This window comes from Vicia villosa, linkage group LG3 (assembly GCF_029867415.1).
Source record: "Vicia villosa cultivar HV-30 ecotype Madison, WI linkage group LG3, Vvil1.0, whole genome shotgun sequence".
NCBI classification, from domain to species: Eukaryota; Viridiplantae; Streptophyta; class Magnoliopsida; order Fabales; family Fabaceae; genus Vicia; species Vicia villosa.
The window spans coordinates 199,782,991-199,800,741 of NC_081182.1; the positions used below are offsets into that span (position 1 = coordinate 199,782,991).

General features: G+C 33.3%; 1 protein-coding gene and 1 long non-coding RNA gene across 2 annotated transcripts; both read right to left on the reverse strand.

The window, feature by feature from the left end:
- Positions 1-2,366: 2,366 nt before the first annotated feature.
- LOC131659715 (uncharacterized) lies at positions 2,367-3,481 on the reverse strand. Its single transcript, XM_058928868.1, has 3 exons — positions 3,314-3,481; positions 3,092-3,199; positions 2,367-2,972 (listed from the first exon to the last, which is right to left on the reverse strand). Exons 1-3 carry the CDS (start codon positions 3,479-3,481, stop codon positions 2,367-2,369), a joined length of 882 nt encoding a protein of 293 aa, XP_058784851.1.
- Positions 3,482-5,383: 1,902 nt separating this feature from the next.
- LOC131657105 (uncharacterized) lies at positions 5,384-5,996 on the reverse strand. Its single transcript, XR_009300479.1, has 2 exons — positions 5,698-5,996; positions 5,384-5,604 (listed from the first exon to the last, which is right to left on the reverse strand). It is a non-coding gene; the product is annotated as an uncharacterized LOC131657105 (long non-coding RNA).
- Between the last annotated feature and the right edge of the window lie 11,755 nt (positions 5,997-17,751).

Genomic DNA, 17,751 nt, shown 5'->3' on the forward strand with positions numbered 1-17,751 from the left:
GGGAGAAAACGCACGGCTGCGGTTAAAATAAAATTGGAAACCAAACATACCATACTCACATTTAATGGAGCACGAACGCACGTTTGGCATTTCCACCGCCAAACCAAACAGGTACTTATAAAATAAATTTGGCTTTTAATTATAAACTAGTTTTAAACCAGTTTAAAACTAAAAATTGATTGTAAACCAGTTTATAAATACAATCTGGTTCAAAACCAATTAAAAATTGAATTGGAACTGTTTTAACAGTTAATTGGTTTTTTATTAAAGTGGTTTTCAAAAACTGAACTGAACCACTAATTTGGTTCAGTTCAGTGCAGTTCTTGAACCACGAACACCCCTAAGTTAAACAGCCTAATCATCTTAGATTCTTAAAGTGTGAAGCAAAATGCCAACTCTTCCTGAGTTGATTAAGCGAGCAGGTATTACCAACTAGCGAGACAAGCCGCCTGATGAGAATTCTAGACAACTTTCAATCTGAACTCAACACTTCTTGCAGAGCGCGCTTGATTGATTACCACTTCTCCCTTACGCCGAAACCGAACTAGCAGCCATGCTATAACATGAGGATATAATCAGCTATTGATAGGAAAACACGGTCGACCGCTGACTAACACAGCAGAAAAACTCCCAGCTTTTATTGAAAGGGCAACTATTATAACACAATTCTTACTCCGCTGCTAACTATTATAACACAAATTTTCAGCGAGGTAACCAACCAAAACTGACTCCATTTTTCGCACCTAAACAGCACCCGACCTAAATGTAAATACCCCTAACCAACAAACTCAAAGTATGCTTCAAACGTTTGCTCAGTATAAAATGGTTTCCAGCAACACAACTATCACCCAATACGGGCCAAAACTCTACAACAACCTAGTCATGACAATACTTTCGGAATTTCCACCTCCTATTAGGTGTCCCATCCTATGCAAACTTTCAGGTTCAAAATAAACTGATTTAATGTGTAACAAAAGCCTCCAACCTTTGACTTTAGCCATTTCCAAGAGATCTCCTGAATATGACTTACAAACACTTTGCTAAATCGATTTCTTAACAGCTTGACTAAGGAATAAAAATAATTCTAATATTAATTGTAAGTCGGATAAAACTAATCTGACTTAAAAAGAATAAAAATAATTCTAAAATTGTCATTGTTTTTTTGTTTAGTTAGATAACATGTCAATGACTTAAGAACCTTAGCCAAAAAAATATTTACGCAAATTTGTATCAACAAATCTGAGTGATGAATGTAGGCTGAGTTCAATGATGAGAAAAGTGCAAGGCCATTTATGTTGTTTCATTTATAAATATGTGGGCTTCTAAATTCGAAGGAAGAAGAATTATCGAAAGTTGATATGAACGAAGAAGAAGAAGTTCTCAGCATACAAATAAATTCATCATTATAATATTTTTATTTCACTTTTAATTATTTAAATTCCCTATAATTATTGTAATTGGGGTAAATCTTTATTACTGTTTAATCCAAAAATGTTCTTTATGTGGTTTATATGCGATAGCATACTATAACGGTATTTTGGAGAAAGCGCTTTTATAGATTTACTCCTATAATAGCGTTCAATAAAAAGTGCTATCGTAGGTTTATGTGTGAAATATTTAATTGCATTTTATTAGAAAGCGCTATTAAATTATCTTTCTTGCAAATTAAAATTGTAGTAGTGACTATCTATACTTCTGTTTTGTAAGTTAATGCCTTAGCTTTATCTGTCTATATTTCTAAGCTATGAATGTTTGGAGTGGGGATTAAAATATTCTTGTAAATATTCGTTTGTTTTCGTATTTATGGTAATGCAAGTTGATCATTAGTTCGATGTTACTATAACATTGTTATATATACCTTAATGTATTTTAGCATTTAGTTGGTGTTCTGAATGACTTCTTGAATGAGAAAATGAGTGATGCACTAGCAGTGTAAAAATATGTTTTATACAAAAATATTTTTACTGTTAACTAATCATCACCATGTATTAAATTAAACCATTCTTTTATTTTAAAAAAATTAATGACATGACATATTGATGGTTTTCCGACTAAACAACCTTCATATAATTTGTCAGACATCTCAAGACTTGGAATACCAGTAACCATATCTTGATTAATCAGTTGATTGAATGATAGAAATTTCAAATGTCTAAACCTCAAATGCCACAACCAACTATCCTTGTGGTTAACAATAGTTTTTATACATTGTACTTCAGTCGAACTAATCAAGGTCTTAAATGTCCTGTTGTTCGACATATGAGATATCGAGACCAAATTGTTCTGGGTGTCGAACAATTTAAAACTCCATCTTTCATGACAAGCGAGAAGCCATTTTCGACTAGTTGTCAAACACTTAGCAGGTTTCACTTTATTCCATGTACATAGATCACATCTTTAATCATAGCTTTCCCCCCATTACTCATTTGAAAAACTATGTTGCTAGTACCTTCTGCTTGCAACGAACTATTATCTGCAAGTTTTACCTTTCTCTTCTTCGACTCGTCGAAATATGTCAACCACACCTTTTGACCAGTCATGTTATTTGAGCATCCTGATTCGAGAAACCAGATCTTGGATTCGATGTGGTTATCTGCCACTGCAGCCATAACCATCATACCTTCAGAATCATCTAAATTTTGTCGTGCAAGGTTCGCTCCTTCGTCCCCTCCTTTTGTTGATCTATTGTCTTTCCTGTACCAACAATGTTTAGACAAGTGACCACGCTTCTTACAGTTATAGCATTGCACACCTTTACCTTTCTTATCTTCTTTATCCTTTCGATAGTTTCCTTCTTCTCCTTTCGAGGATTCAGAAGTTCTATCTTTGACCTGCTTGTGAGAGTTCAACCAAGGCTTCTTGTCCTGAGTCTTGTCGACTTTGCCTTTGAATTTGTTGTAACCACCATTCTTTTCCATGACAGAGCCTGCAAAGCTTGTATCGAATCTTGAACTTCTTTCCTTTTGAAAATCCTAATCTCATGCGCCTCCAACAAACCAACCAAATCTTCTAATTTTAGGGTTTCAAGTTGATTGGATTCTTGAATAGCTACGATAGCATGATCAAAGTGAGAGTTCAACATACGCATTACCTTCTTAACTATTATCTTGTTAGTTAGGGTTTCACCATAACCCTTCAAGAGATGGACGAGTTTCTGCACCTTCAACACATACTCTACAACCTTTTCGTCTTCTCCCATCTACAACAACTCATATTGTCGATGCAAGGTCTGCAACTTGACAAACTTGACTTTCTCACCTCCTTCATAACACTTGCAATATACAACCTTGCCGATTCAGCATAAGATTCTGACAAAGTTACTCGTATCGACCGCCGTCTGAATGCAATATACAACCTTGCAATACTTCTTCTTGGCTTCGGTGTTGGCAATTTTCTGTGTGTCAGATGCATTTGCAGCCAGCACAGGAACTCTATTAGTAACCACTTCTAGGGTTTCATGAAAGCCAAACAGAGATTGCATCTGTTTTTTCTATTGAATCCAATTCTTGCCGTCAAGCATTGGAAGAGAATTTAGAATGTTGTTAGTACCATTCATCTTTGCAACAATTGATTTATGTTCCTTGGAAACACGACCACTAGCGTGAAGTTCTTGAAAAGACGATCAAGAACAATAATCAGAAGCTCTGGATACCAATCTGTTAGTGCGTGAGGAACCTTCAGTGAGGAGAGAATAGAGAGAATAAAGGAAATAATGATTATATTGTTGAATTGAATTGTACAAATAAAGATACAAACTATGACTATTCATATACAACCCTAATTGGGCTTGGGCTTACACAACTTGGATTATATTTGTTATTATTAGATTTGATTATATTTGATATTATATCTAATATCTCAATAATTTCTCAACATAAATAAACCAAATTCAACAAGAAATGTGTCTGGTTTTAATTTTGAAAGGATAAAAAATGTTGAATAAGGGTCCGTTTGTTTTGATTTTTTTTAAATGATTTTTTTAGTGTAATATAATTTTGTGTGATAAAATTTTACACATAAGTTTTTTAAAAAAGGTTCAAATAAAAATTTGGTTCGAATAGTTATTCTTAAAATGTTATTCTAGATATTTCATCATTTATTGAAACTTTGTTTGTATATCAAAATTTTAACAAATCATTTAATTTTAAAGCTATTTCAAACAGGTTTTCATAAAAATCATTTTTGAAATATAATTTTTGCAAAACTTGCAATTTCGCCTAAGTTTTAATCTTCAATAATATGTGTTTATGTTATAGAATGTCAAAATTAGTCTTTTAATTTATTAAAAATAAATATAAAAAATTTGTACTATTTTGAAAATCGGTTTTATAAAATTCATTTTTAAAAATACAAAAAAAAAATTAAGTTAAAATAAAAAACCCCTGAATCTTACCGATCTCAAATAAATGATCAATTGAAAGTAACAATTTATTATTGGAAGATGTTTATGATAAACACCTTTAGATAGTCTTCCTGAAGCAAATCAAGCAATACTGCAATTGTTCTGTCTTCTCGATAACATCTGCCGTCATATTTTATGAGAGTGTTACACTATTGTTTCTATTTCTATAACTTTCCTTCAACTTTCTAACTGTCATAACCGTCACGCCGATCTGATACTTCGATCATCCGACTAGATGCGCATCTCGTTCTTACCGACCTTGCTCATCGAGTACGTGTTGAAAAAACCCCTTTCACTCGGCCTCATAGACAGGATCCGAGTAACCCTTACCTCCGACCTCTCAACATATATGTCAATTCCTGGCTCTTTTGACCCTACGTCCATGTGCACTCTTTATACTATCAGCAAATTGGCTTTGAGAATTTTTAGAGTGTATATGTTAAGAGTCACTATTTTAAAATAGAAAATGTAAAAATAATATATGACCAGACATTGAGTAAACAATCCTTTTAGAATTTTTAAAATCAACTATTTCTAAATGATTTAATGAACTCTTCGTTCAAGAGATGTATAATTTGAATTATTTGAAAACTAAAAAGTATAACATTCTTATGATATGATAGTAAAGTAATGATTTTTAAATAAAATATTTCTTCAATTTTAACTATATAATATCTTACGATAAGCCTTAATTGGTTGCCATGTTAAAAAAAAAAATCAATTCATTTCTAAAATCTTAGAATCATTGCAAGGTTGGTAAAAAAATATTATTATTGATGAAAATACAATCTTAATAGATACAAATGTAGTTTATTACTTTACAATGACTTATCACTTACGTATACCTATAGAACTTATTTATCAATTCTTTGCCATTGGTGTCTTAATTTCAGTAAGGAAAATTTAATTTTATTAGAAGCTTTTTTATTTCTTAAACTTCATTTCTTTTCAATTATTATAGTTTTGTGTGTATATTATACGTATTTCTAAAACATGTCACATATATTTACTATTTATTTGACTTTATGCATACAAAACTATAGTAATACACCCTCTATTTTTTTTAGAAAATAGAGTGGATCCTTACCCAGTGATTGAACACACTCTACTAGATTTACATTTGTTTTTAATACACTTATACTTACGAAACCGAGTTCTATATGGACAGTCTGTATCTGTTATACAATCAAGTGCTGCTGGTGCTGAAATGAAAAAACATAGTAATATTATTAACATGATATAAAAGAAAAAAAGTTTATAGAAAGAAATTTGAAAATGATGAGAAAATAAATTACGAGCGCCATTATTCCTTGCAATTAGAAATAGAAAGAAAAATGAAAGCATAATATACACAATCATGAGAATTTTAGCCATATTTGTTTTTCTCTTTAGATACAACAAATAGATATTATTTGAATTGTATAAAGAGAAGTTGTGTTGCAAATAATTACATATTTATATCCTTTAAAGAGTTGTGAAATTCCCTTTCTAAAATTAGAAATTTTTTCATGTGCTGTGTTGTTTCTTTTAACTTATTTATTTATTAAAACGGTGATCTATAAAGATTGCTACTCATTAGAATTGAATATATTTAAATTTTATTTTCAACCTTTGAAAACAGAAAAGAGCTATTTTTACTAATGATAATTAGTAGTAGTATAATAATAGTAATAGTTCACATTATTTTGTATAGAAAGAGGTATTTTAATGACGAATCAAATTAGAAACTCGCAAATGGATTAAGGAGAAGCTAAATTTCATAAAATATATAACTTGCTTGCATAAATCCTTATCTATTTTGTATATCAATGTGAAGATTTATGCCAACGATAAAATGGTGGCACCCCATCCGACCAACAAACAATTTCCTCATTAATTAAATGTTTCAATAATAAAAAAACACATTATTATAAATAATTGTTTTTATTTCGGTTCAAAAGGCATTTTATTTTGGTTTGGTGGTTGAGGTAAAGAGGGTGTTGTAATATCATAAGTCCTTAAACTTATATAAAATGATTTAATCGACAATTTAAAGTGTCACCACGACAACCATCAAAGACTTTTCAACACATTTATCATCTTGTAGCGAAAAATCACTTCATAACATTTTTAATTTAAAAACTTCTCAAATAAAGTATCAAACTCTAAACAACATAATTCAATATTTACTCAAACATAATAAAGACGCCATGTTTTCGATGTTACAAGATCCGAGCACTAAACAACTAAAAATGTGATAAGCGATAAATAAATGAATTTAAGCTCCAACAAGCTATCTTCCATTCACAACAAAAAAAATCTATTCCTATTTATCTACAAGATGTCCATGGTGGACAACGTTAAGCAAATGAGTGAGAAATAAACTTCGATATAAATTGGTGTAAACAATTCAAGGATAGATAAACACACGACATATCATACATTCAATACACAACCAACATCATTACAACCTCACACCTATTCCATATTAACATATACATATATGCAATGAGTCTCACGACACAACGTGATACTATGCATGTGGTACCAACTCAATATTTGGTTCTCTAAAAAACCGGCGTCCCCTTTCTGAATGCACGAGCCCCCTTCTGAGCTCCAAGTCCCCCTTCTAAGCTTGGGACAAGCCACTAGTTCCCCCTACTAAACTAGTGAACATGCCTCTTTCAACAACATGACACAAATGATGCATGTCATGCAAATCTATGCAACTACAATAACAATATTTAAGGGCCCCTTATGACCATAAACAACATAAACAACATGCATTGGCAATACAATAGTAGTCCCCTCACCTGAACTACTATCAAACAATCACAATAATAACAAAAATACATAACTAATCACCATATAATTATTTATATACAACACATGGTAATATTTACAACATATCATATCACTAACAACAAATTCACGTCATTGATACGCTACTCAACAACAACATTTAGATAACTCAATTGTTATCCAATCATTTGTAACAATCCAGCATAATATAAGTATCACAATTATTAACGCTTCACATAATCATTCACCGAAATACATAAAATCATCAAATAGCATAATTGGTTTAATCATAATCACATGTATATTATAACACACAATAATTAAGCTTCTTTCGTCATCATTAATTGTCAATGACGTTACACCTTAAGTAAAATAGTATATTCATGTACTTAAGTGTATATTTATCCTCTTAGGAAATTACCATAAGATAGTATTACGCGTTAGTTTTCCAACGCTTAAAACTGTGTGTCAAACAGAGTCATAGAACTCAAGTTATGATAAAAACTGTATTTGAGCCAAACGACCCTGGTTGTGACGGGTGGACTGTCACAAAGCTGACGGCTGTCAACTCGCTGAACACTATGATTTATTGTCAATCACAGGGGTCACGACCGTCACCCTGTCGCATAATGTAGAGTTTCTACATTTTTCACCGTTGGAGGCCTTCCTAACTTCCGATTTCGATTCCGTAAAAAAGCCTCTGTCAAAATTCGACATACAAATATTTCTAATGATTAAAACAGAAAATCTCAATATATCACAAATTGGAATCAACAAAATCATATATTGTCATCATTAATTTTTATGAATTTTATTTTTATGTTCAAACCTTCAAAACACGTCAATGGGGTAACTATCCAAATAGACATAAACAAAAATTTATGACACATAACCCATACGAAAATCAATCCTAAAAACGGAATCATAGCAGTATCATGCTAAAAAAATTCATATTAAAACACATGAATAATAAGTTAAAACATAATCGCAATTCACAACATAATCCTAAAGAGAGTAATGGTCCCTCTTCTATCCTTTCATGCCAAAAACCTATTATCTAAGCATTTTCTCCCCCTTACCTCCACTCGTCCTTTATTGGGGAACACACCTATTAAGGAAGCACCACCCGATGAAACCATTCTCAGTTTTGGGATCAACAATTGGGCGAGGGGCACATATAATGAAGAAAGGTGTTTTAAACACTTCACCCATTAAAGGAAAAATCAACGTGCTTGAAGGACTGTGTAGTGTTCTATTTGGTAAAGACCCAAAACAAGGCTTCCTCACGCAACAGTTGGATCGCGCGAGAAGTGAAATAAGGGAATCTCTCGAGAAGTCCCGCAGAAGTGGGAGTCAAGCAAGAGGAAGTTTATGCTGACTCCGACGAGATAGGTGGTTAATAACCCTCCCTAGTAATAGGGGAGCGGTTAATACCACTTTTGGGAGGTAAAAACCCTAGGTCTTGGGAACTCTTATAAATTCCTTACCCTTCAAGGGGATGGGACAAATTCTCAAGTCATACACACTCAATATCACCCACTACTAGCATTTTTCTCCTAGTAGACCTAACACCGTCCATCCAGCCGTGTGCCGGCCACCAGCAGGGCCTCTCACCTTACTTAAGTTGGTCCTTTAAATAACCTAAAAAACCATCATATAGGATTACTCGCCACCGTGACCTAGTCCTTATCCACAAACGTGTAATATACCTACTAGGGCCTCTAAGTATCTCTGTCCTTGTAGGGAGAACACGCTCACACCTATAATTTTTGGACGATACATTATTTAATACTAATACCAACTTTATTCAGTATATGTAGAATATTTTTATTATTCCATAAGGTAATAAGTTGGCAAAGAAATGGATATCAAGTGATGGTGAGCATTTGAGGGGCTTTACAACACAACTCGCGTCATATTATATTACAAATCCAATAAATACTAAATTAATGTCTCCATAAGTGACTGATAGTTTTATTGGGAAAGATGTTTGGGAGAGAATTATCGAGTCTTACAATACTTTTGAGTTCCCTGCTAAGAGTAAAAATAGAAAGGAGAATAAGGAAAAAAACATGTATAACCTCAAAGATTGTCTCTTGGAGGATATGATAAACTAGAGGAGACAATGATAAAAGAAAAAAATAAAACAAATAGAACAAGAGTAAGAAATTCTTGTCTAAGCACTGCTCGTAGCCCATCTCCACTATCACGCTATGAGAAATGGAAGAGAGCACGTCAAAGACGAAGAGGCGAGTTCACATCATAGGCTACATGTGTAGTTGCTAATAAGATTGTTAGAATATTCAATTTTCAACATTATTAATAGTAATTAATTCAATTCATTAATGAACTTTTATTTGTGTAGTAGGTGTCGTTGGTTGAAAAAACCAATGTTGTTTCCTTTCTTCCACAACAATGCCACAACATATTAATATAAGCGGTTTGAACTAGTGGGCATGGTTTGCGTTTCCGTGGTGCTGGAAGATGTGCCGGCCTGAGTTTATTTTATGAATCATCACTAAAGAGTGACATAATGTGTAATACAGTGGGAGAACTGACTTTTTGTTTTGTTTTTCGTAAAACATGTTGCGATTAGCAAGAGTCGCCACTGACTTTTATTTTATTCAGTTTTATTAGGAAAGGCAAAAAAGAACAAGAAAGACCTTTAAAAGATTTTGAGTTCGGGGGGTAGGTTATACAAAGGGAATGTATTAGCACCCTTTGTATCCATGGTTATCCATGAGATCTTAATTTCTTAGCTCACTTTGTTGGACTTGTGTCTATGCTTTTGAAAATACTTTGAAAAGTTTAACTTTGTAATGATTCTCGTATGAATGTACACAGTATTATTTTTGAAAATATTTTTGTTTGGAAAATATTTGGAGTGCCATTAGTAAGGCACACTTTGTAATGATTCTTGTACGAATGTATACAAAGTATGGTCTGAAAATATTTTGTTTGGAAAAAGTGAGGTGTGAAAATGAATTTGGGAGTGAGCAAGCATTTAGGAGAACTACCCACTAAGTAATAGTATTTCCTATTCTATGTCTTTTCTATTTTGGATATAGTATTATCCATACCATTAGTTATTAGGAAATCCTATCTATTGGATGTGAAGGGGCAGGCGTAGGGTCGTCGTATGGTCATAGAAGGCAACTTTTAAGGATATCTTAGCGTTCGAAGGGACTATCATCATTTTTCCGAAGGGTCATCGAGGGACAAGATCATCTTTTTGTAAGCAACACTGAAGGGTCATCGAAGGACTATGATATTTATATCGAATGGACTATTATTATTTATTCGTAGGCAACTTTGCTAAGATATCCCTACGTTCGAGGGACATGACCATGTAATCGTAAGGCAACAAGAGGGGTTACCCTAAAGGTGAGTGTTTGAGAGTGTGTTGATTAAATTATTTAATCTTGAAATTATGGTTATCTATGTTCAGTTTTAGTCTTACCGTACAATCCTATTAACATATCCCTAACAGTTAAATAACAGTCATAAGGTGCAGAAAGTAAAGTGCGGAAACGTAAATCCTAATTAAACTATTACATGGCTTCGGGACAGATACATAATAATAAAAACCTTGTAGAAAATAAAATGCAGAAAGTAAAAGTTCTAAATTATTACATGGCTTCGGGTGGGGATTACAAATTTTCAAACGAATGGAGATAGGAAATTATTACAACAACCGAATGAAAATAAAACGATTAAGTGCGTAAAATTAAGCCTCAAGTGTAGCACCTCGCAAAACAAGAAAGTGTTAGTACGAATATAGAAAATGATGTATGAAAAATATAAAAGAAATATTAACAATCAAAATGGATATATAAAAAAAAATTAAAATAAGTTATAAATTATCTACGAGCAGTGGATTTTGGTTTAATTGGGAAAAACTAACAAAACATGCACTAAATTTATTTTTTGTATTGCTTTCGTATTAAATAACCTAATAAACTAAATACTTAATTAGTTAAGCCAAAAAATAAGTAAATTAATTAGACTAATTAATAAAATAAAATGACTAAATGAAACTAAATGATTTAACTAAAGACTAATTAGAAAAAAAACCAAATAAAATTAAATTGATTAACCAAAACTAATTGAATAGCGTGTGTCATACCCTAATTTTGACCCCCCCTGAGATGTCATATCATTGACGTCAATTTCAAAAATGTTTCTTGATCGGTTTGGAAGCCGTGATCAAGACTTCATTCATTCACTCATTCTTTGCAAAATAATTCATGCTCATGGAGGTTTTCAATTTAAATGCGCCTTTTCCAATTTGTGCAATTCAAGAGGATTGTTTGGAATTTATTTCATGACTTTTTGCCTAGGGATTCATCATAATGAAGAAGATTGGCTCATGGGAATTATTTGGCAAGTAACTGTGTTCAGGACAAACTTGATCATTCAAAAATCCATAGCGGAGTATTCATCAGCAGTAGGTCATCTTCTACGAAGCACGAATACAGCGCAACTCGGAGTGGAAGGGAAAGATAACGGTCGTCACGTTTCATCGTAGCCCTTTTCCCGAAAAATTACCAATTTCCAACTTTGTAAATACTCCATGGAATCAAGCATTTGGCTGATTACCATTTCATAAATAATAATTTGAGCCTTGTGCCTTTCTTTGCAATCGAGTCTTTTTCAGTTTCTTGAAATACGTTTTTAATTTAAAACAGTCATTTTCTTGAAACAAATGTTTTCATAAAATAAAAATGAATTTACTTGCAAAAAAAAATAGAGGTGAAATTTTCTTTCTAAGGTTTACAAACAATAGGAAGAATGCAAACAGCTACTCCGAGAACGGTTGAGACTCCGGGAACCAAGATTTCCCCATGAGGTCGCTTTGCGAACATCTCCCGATGACGGATCTTCACTTCAATTCATATCACTCACTTCGGACAGCGGACAACTGATAACCAGGTATCCCCAACAGAGTTCGAACTACAAGAAGAAGACATCTTCTGATCAACAAGATTCAAGTCGTATCATAGGATTTTACATCCGCGACAATTCTATTCACATTCACTTTGCATTTCATAATCATCGTAATATTCATGCATTTTGTCTCACACCATATTTGCGTAATTAGCATAGTCGAGTCAGGTTTTGATAGTGTTAATACCCAAATTACTTGGGCATATACTCAAGATTCCCCTGCAAAGTTATGAAAGGGTTTTCTTCTTCATGAAGAAGGTTCATATACCCAAATTCCCCAAGCAAGTCAACAAATGGTAGTCTCCCTCAAAGAGATAGTTTGTTCACTTTTGGAATTCCCCAACTGAGAATCTCCTGCAGAGCGACGCTCGACAATCTTCTTCAAATAAGATAGTTTGTTTCGCATTTTGAATTCCTCAGAAGTTTGGTATTTCCCCAGCAGATCAACAAAAGATCCCCAACGGAGTCAGTGAATGGTAGTCTTCGTCCAGAAGATAGTTCAGATTCCTCAGCATAAGTAGATGAATGGTAGTCTTCTTCCCGAAGACAGTTCATCCACTTTCGAGCAAAGTCATTAGCCCCTCAAAAGAGCGCGGGACCATATGACAATCCTTCAAAAACGTCAAGTTGAAAGGAGGGATGGTGAAGTTTCTTTATTTACCGTCAAATGGTATCTTACCTCCAAGTGCTGGTAAGAAGTTTGATGAGGAAACAAACCTTTGAAGTTTCTTTATTTACCGTCAAATGGTATCTTACCTCCAAGTGCTGGTAAGAAGTTTGATGAGGAAACAAACCTTTGAAGTTTCTTTATTTACCGTCAAACGGTATCTTACCTCCAAGTGCTGGTAAGAAGTTTGATGAGGAAACAAACCTTTGAAGTTTCTTTATTTACCGTCAAATGGTATCTTACCTCCAAGTGCTGGTAAGAAGTTTGATGAGGAAACCAACCTTTGAAGTTTCTTTATTTACCGTCAAATGGTATCTTACCTCCAAGTGCTGGTAAGAAGTCTGATGAGGAAACAAACCTTTGAAGTTTCTTTATTACCATCAAATGGTATCTTACCTCCAAGTGCTGGTAAGAAGTTTGATGAGGAAACAAACCTTTGATGTTTCTTTATTACCATCAAATGGTATCTTACCTCCAAGTGCTGGTAAGAAGTTTGATGAGGAAACAAACCTTTGAAGCTTCTTTATTACCATCAAATGGTATCTCATCTCCAAGTTCTGATGAGAAGTTTGATGAGGAAACAAACCTTTGAAGTTTCTTTATTACCATCAAATGGTATCTCATCTCCAAGTGCTGATGAGAAGTTTGATGAGGAAACAAATCTTTGGAGAATTTCTCTCTATCTGAGATATTGTCTAAAATCACAACCGATGTCATATCATTGACGTCAATTTCAAAAATGTTTCTTGATCGGTTTGGAAGCCGTGATCAAGACTTCATTCATTCACTCATTCTTTGCAAAATAATTCATGCTCATGGAGGTTTTCAATTTAAATGCGCCTTTTCCAATTTGTGCAATTCAAGAGGATTGTTTGGAATTTATTTCATGACTTTTTGCCTATGGATTCATCATAATGAAGAAGATTGGCTCATGTGAATTATTTGGTCATTCATGGGATTTTCATCAAAATTGCAAGAAATAATTTTACTCCATTTTGAAAGAATTGTTTCAAGTATGGTTCATGACCATGGATTCAAGGATTTTAATTCAATATCATTCCAAAAATCCACAATGGCAAAGAACATGTTTCAAGGCCTAAAATTCAAAGGATTTCCTATCATTTTTCTATTCAAAAGGAATTGAATTTCTAAATTCAAATTCATTCAAGAATATTCAAAACTTTATGTTTGAATAACAATTTCATTCAAAGTTCCAAAAGGAAATTCAAGCATTACAAGTGAAGTTCTTTTGCATGAACCAAGTTCTAAATTCCAAATGAATTACAAGATACAACATTCAAATTCTACACAATTTTTCAAGAAATGCATGAACCAAAATTACATTGATATTAAGTTCAAGAATTACAACAAAAGAAAAATACAAAGTTTTCTTGAATTTATTCTTCAATCTCCAAGCTTCCATTCTTCAAGACCAAGTTTCTTTATTCTTCCTTCAAGAATCCTCATGCAACATGAAAAAGAAACAAAAAGGGTGGAATTAGCAAAAGTCTCACAAAAATAATTCAAGGGGGCCCAAAAGCCCAAATCAAAGTCAAAAGTCAAAAATCAAAGAATAACAATTTCATTCAAAGTTCCAAAAGGAAATTCAAGCATTACAAGTGAAGTTCTTTTGCATGAACCAAGTTCTAAATTCCAAATGAATTACAAGATACAACATTCAAATTCTACACAATTTTTCAAGAAATGCATGAACCAAAATAACATTGATATTAAGTTCAAGAATTACAACAAAAGAAAAATACAAAGTTTTCTTGAATTTATTCTTCAATCTCCAAGCTTCCATTCTTCAAGACCAAGTTTCTTTATTCTTCCTTCAAGAATCCTCATGCAACATGAAAAAGAAACAAAAAGGGTGGAATTAGCAAAAGTCTCACAAAAATAATTCAAGGGGGCCCAAAAGCCCAAATCAAAGTCAAAAGTCAAAAATCAAAGAAAGTCAAAGAGAGATTTTTATGTCATAAACTTCTACAACTTAGAGATATCATAAAATGACATGAAAATATATTCACATGGCTCATGTCATAAAAGAATCTTTTGCTTATGTCATGTGGGATATTCCTTTCTTACAAGAATCACAAACTTGGCTACAAAGTTACATAATGCCTAACATATCCTTTTCTTTGCCTATAAATAGAAGTGTCATCCTTCATAATTAATCACACCAAAGCAACAGAATTCTTGCTTTCTCTTTTCTTTCTTCATACTTAGTTTTTTCAAAGGTCCTTTGGCAAGAAGACTCGGATTCTTCAAACCAAAGCTCTCTCTTTAAAAGTAAGTATTCAAACACATTGAGGGAGGCATTTAGAGGTGATCCAAACCTCTGGAACACTTCTGGGCGTGGAGAATCATCATCTTCACCTCTCATTTGGAGCACTTGCAGTTGGAGGACCACAGAACAATTCAGGAGGTTCCAACCAAGGTTAAGCATCCAGGCACATTCCTTAGAGTATAGTGAAGCTATTCAGATGGTCGCAGCTCATCTGTAACTGCAGATTCATCATCCTCCATGTTCACTTGAAGCTCAAATCGAAGGAGTCGAGTAGAGCAATTCAGAAGGTTTGAGGTCACAACAAGCATCCAGTTAACATCACTGAGTCCCAAGGAAGCTTTTAGGATCATTCATACAAACCCAGGTGCTCTCCAACATCCTCACGATCTTCATTTTCAGAGGTAAGTTTCTCAACTCCACCTCTTTAATTCATGTACCTTTTTGGATAAAACTCAACACCATTCTATTCAGCATTATAAGAGGATTAAAAACCCTCTATCATCAGTCATTTATGCTTCAGTATAGCCATTTAATTTAATTTTCAAATTTTAGGGTTCTTCACATATTTTAGATAATTCAGTAGATGTAGTTAATATAAATTCATATTAGTTACATATCTGGAATCGTGAGTGAATTTAGAGCAAGTTTGGTCTTTACATCTTTGCGAATGGTTGAGAGTTGAGAGAGTTCAGAAATTCAAAATTTGAGAGCTTGAGGAAGAAGATGACAATGGTGGTGGCGCGCAAATTTCAAATCCCAGGGCAGAGTTTATTTTATATTTAATGATATGCGTTTCATAAACGAATGAATAACTTGCCCCAGTGGCCACACACGCGCTCTTAGTCTCCTCATGCCCAAGGTCTGGGGTTCGAATCCCCCTCGCCTCAGACCTTTTGATTTTATTTTCTTTTTTGCTTCTATACACTTGAACACTATTTGAATTGCATTGAAACCAGCTTACTATCACCACACGCGCGTTGGCTCAGTGGTGTTTGTTTTGGTTGTGTGACCTAGAGGGCGTGTGTTCAAACCTTGGAGGAGACAAAACCATTTTTTTTACCACTAATTCCCTTCATTTTTTCTCACAACTTCACACAATTAATTTACTTATCAAATTAAATCATTTTCACTTCATTTTTCACACACTTGTTATTTAATATACCTATTTTATGAATAATCAAAAAATCACAAAAAAATATTATTTATTTCATATATTTTAATTAGGTTTAAAATAGTATGTTTTAAGTGTTTTCTTAAATACTTTAAATATATATATTTTCATTTTGTTTTAATCTAATTATCTTGTAAATAATTTTATTATAAAACCCTAATTATTAGGGTCTTATTTAGGTATAGATTTTATCTTTACCTTAACTAAGCTGACTTTTGTCAATTTTCAAAACCGTATTTACAAAATCCTCTTTCTGTTTTCAAAATATTCTTCTGGTATTTGAAGGGCATTATTCCCGGTGAAACTCTTCAGATACCTATGTGACCTATGTCCATCTTCACTTCTTCTGTTTTCCAAAAAACCATTAACTGTTTATCATATATATTCAACTGTTATCCATCAATTACTTGTAAGGCTTTGTACATACTTCTTCAAAGGCCTCCACTCCATCCAGGTTAGGCTTTACAAGCTTTCAATTTACAGTCTTTGTTTAAGTCACTGTCAAATATAAACTGTGTATATATTTGTTTAGAACTACGTTTGAGTGTAAACCCTAGGACAGTTAAACTATATATATATATATATATATATATATATATATATATATATATATATATATATTATAGGAATATGGCCTAGGATTGAGAATGTCTTCCCGGTGAAGGCTCTTTCCTAATTAGAGATCTGTAGTTCAAAACCCCCAAGATGAATTATTCCCGGTGAAACATCTTGGCAAAAACCTTAGAATCCAAAAAAATAGGACACATCCACCCAAAGAGGAATTATTCCCGGTGAAACCTCTTACCCATTTGCTTAAAGCCAAAATAAGTTCAAAAACCACATAGCTTTCTCTTGTGCTATAACAAGGACCCTCGATGACCCTCGATTAGCCTCCTCTTGGGCTTTGTACAAGGACCCACAGGCTTCTTAAAAGCATTTCCAGCTTCCTCTTGAGCTTGTATACAAGGACCCATCAGGTTTCTTATAAACATAGGAACAGGTCTTTAGTCACCTTTTAACATACCCTGGTGAGTTTCTTCCAATTTAAACCAGACTTTAAACAAGCTAAGTTTGTCTCAATTTTACATTGAGTACACCTTTTGGAACGAGAGACATGGACAGTCTCTGTCACCCTTATCTTCATCAATTTTCCTTAGCAGAGTCTAGGATCCATGTTTGCTTATCCTTAGCAAGAGTCAGCCTTCATCTTGGGCTTTAAACAAGAAGTCTCCACTAGATAATCTTTCTGCCAATCATTTTAACAAAAACCCCTGGAAAGGGTTAGCCTCCAAAATCACTTCTTCAAAAACCAAAGATTCATTTCTCTTAGGAGATAATTTCCCCAAAAGAGTCAAAAACCCCTGGAAAGGGTTAGCCTCCAAAGTCAATTAATAAAAACCTGTTTAAAAGAATAATACCCCTGGAAAGGGTTAGCTTCCAAAAATCATTCTTTTCAAAAGATAAACTCACCAGCTGAGACAAAATCCCTGGAA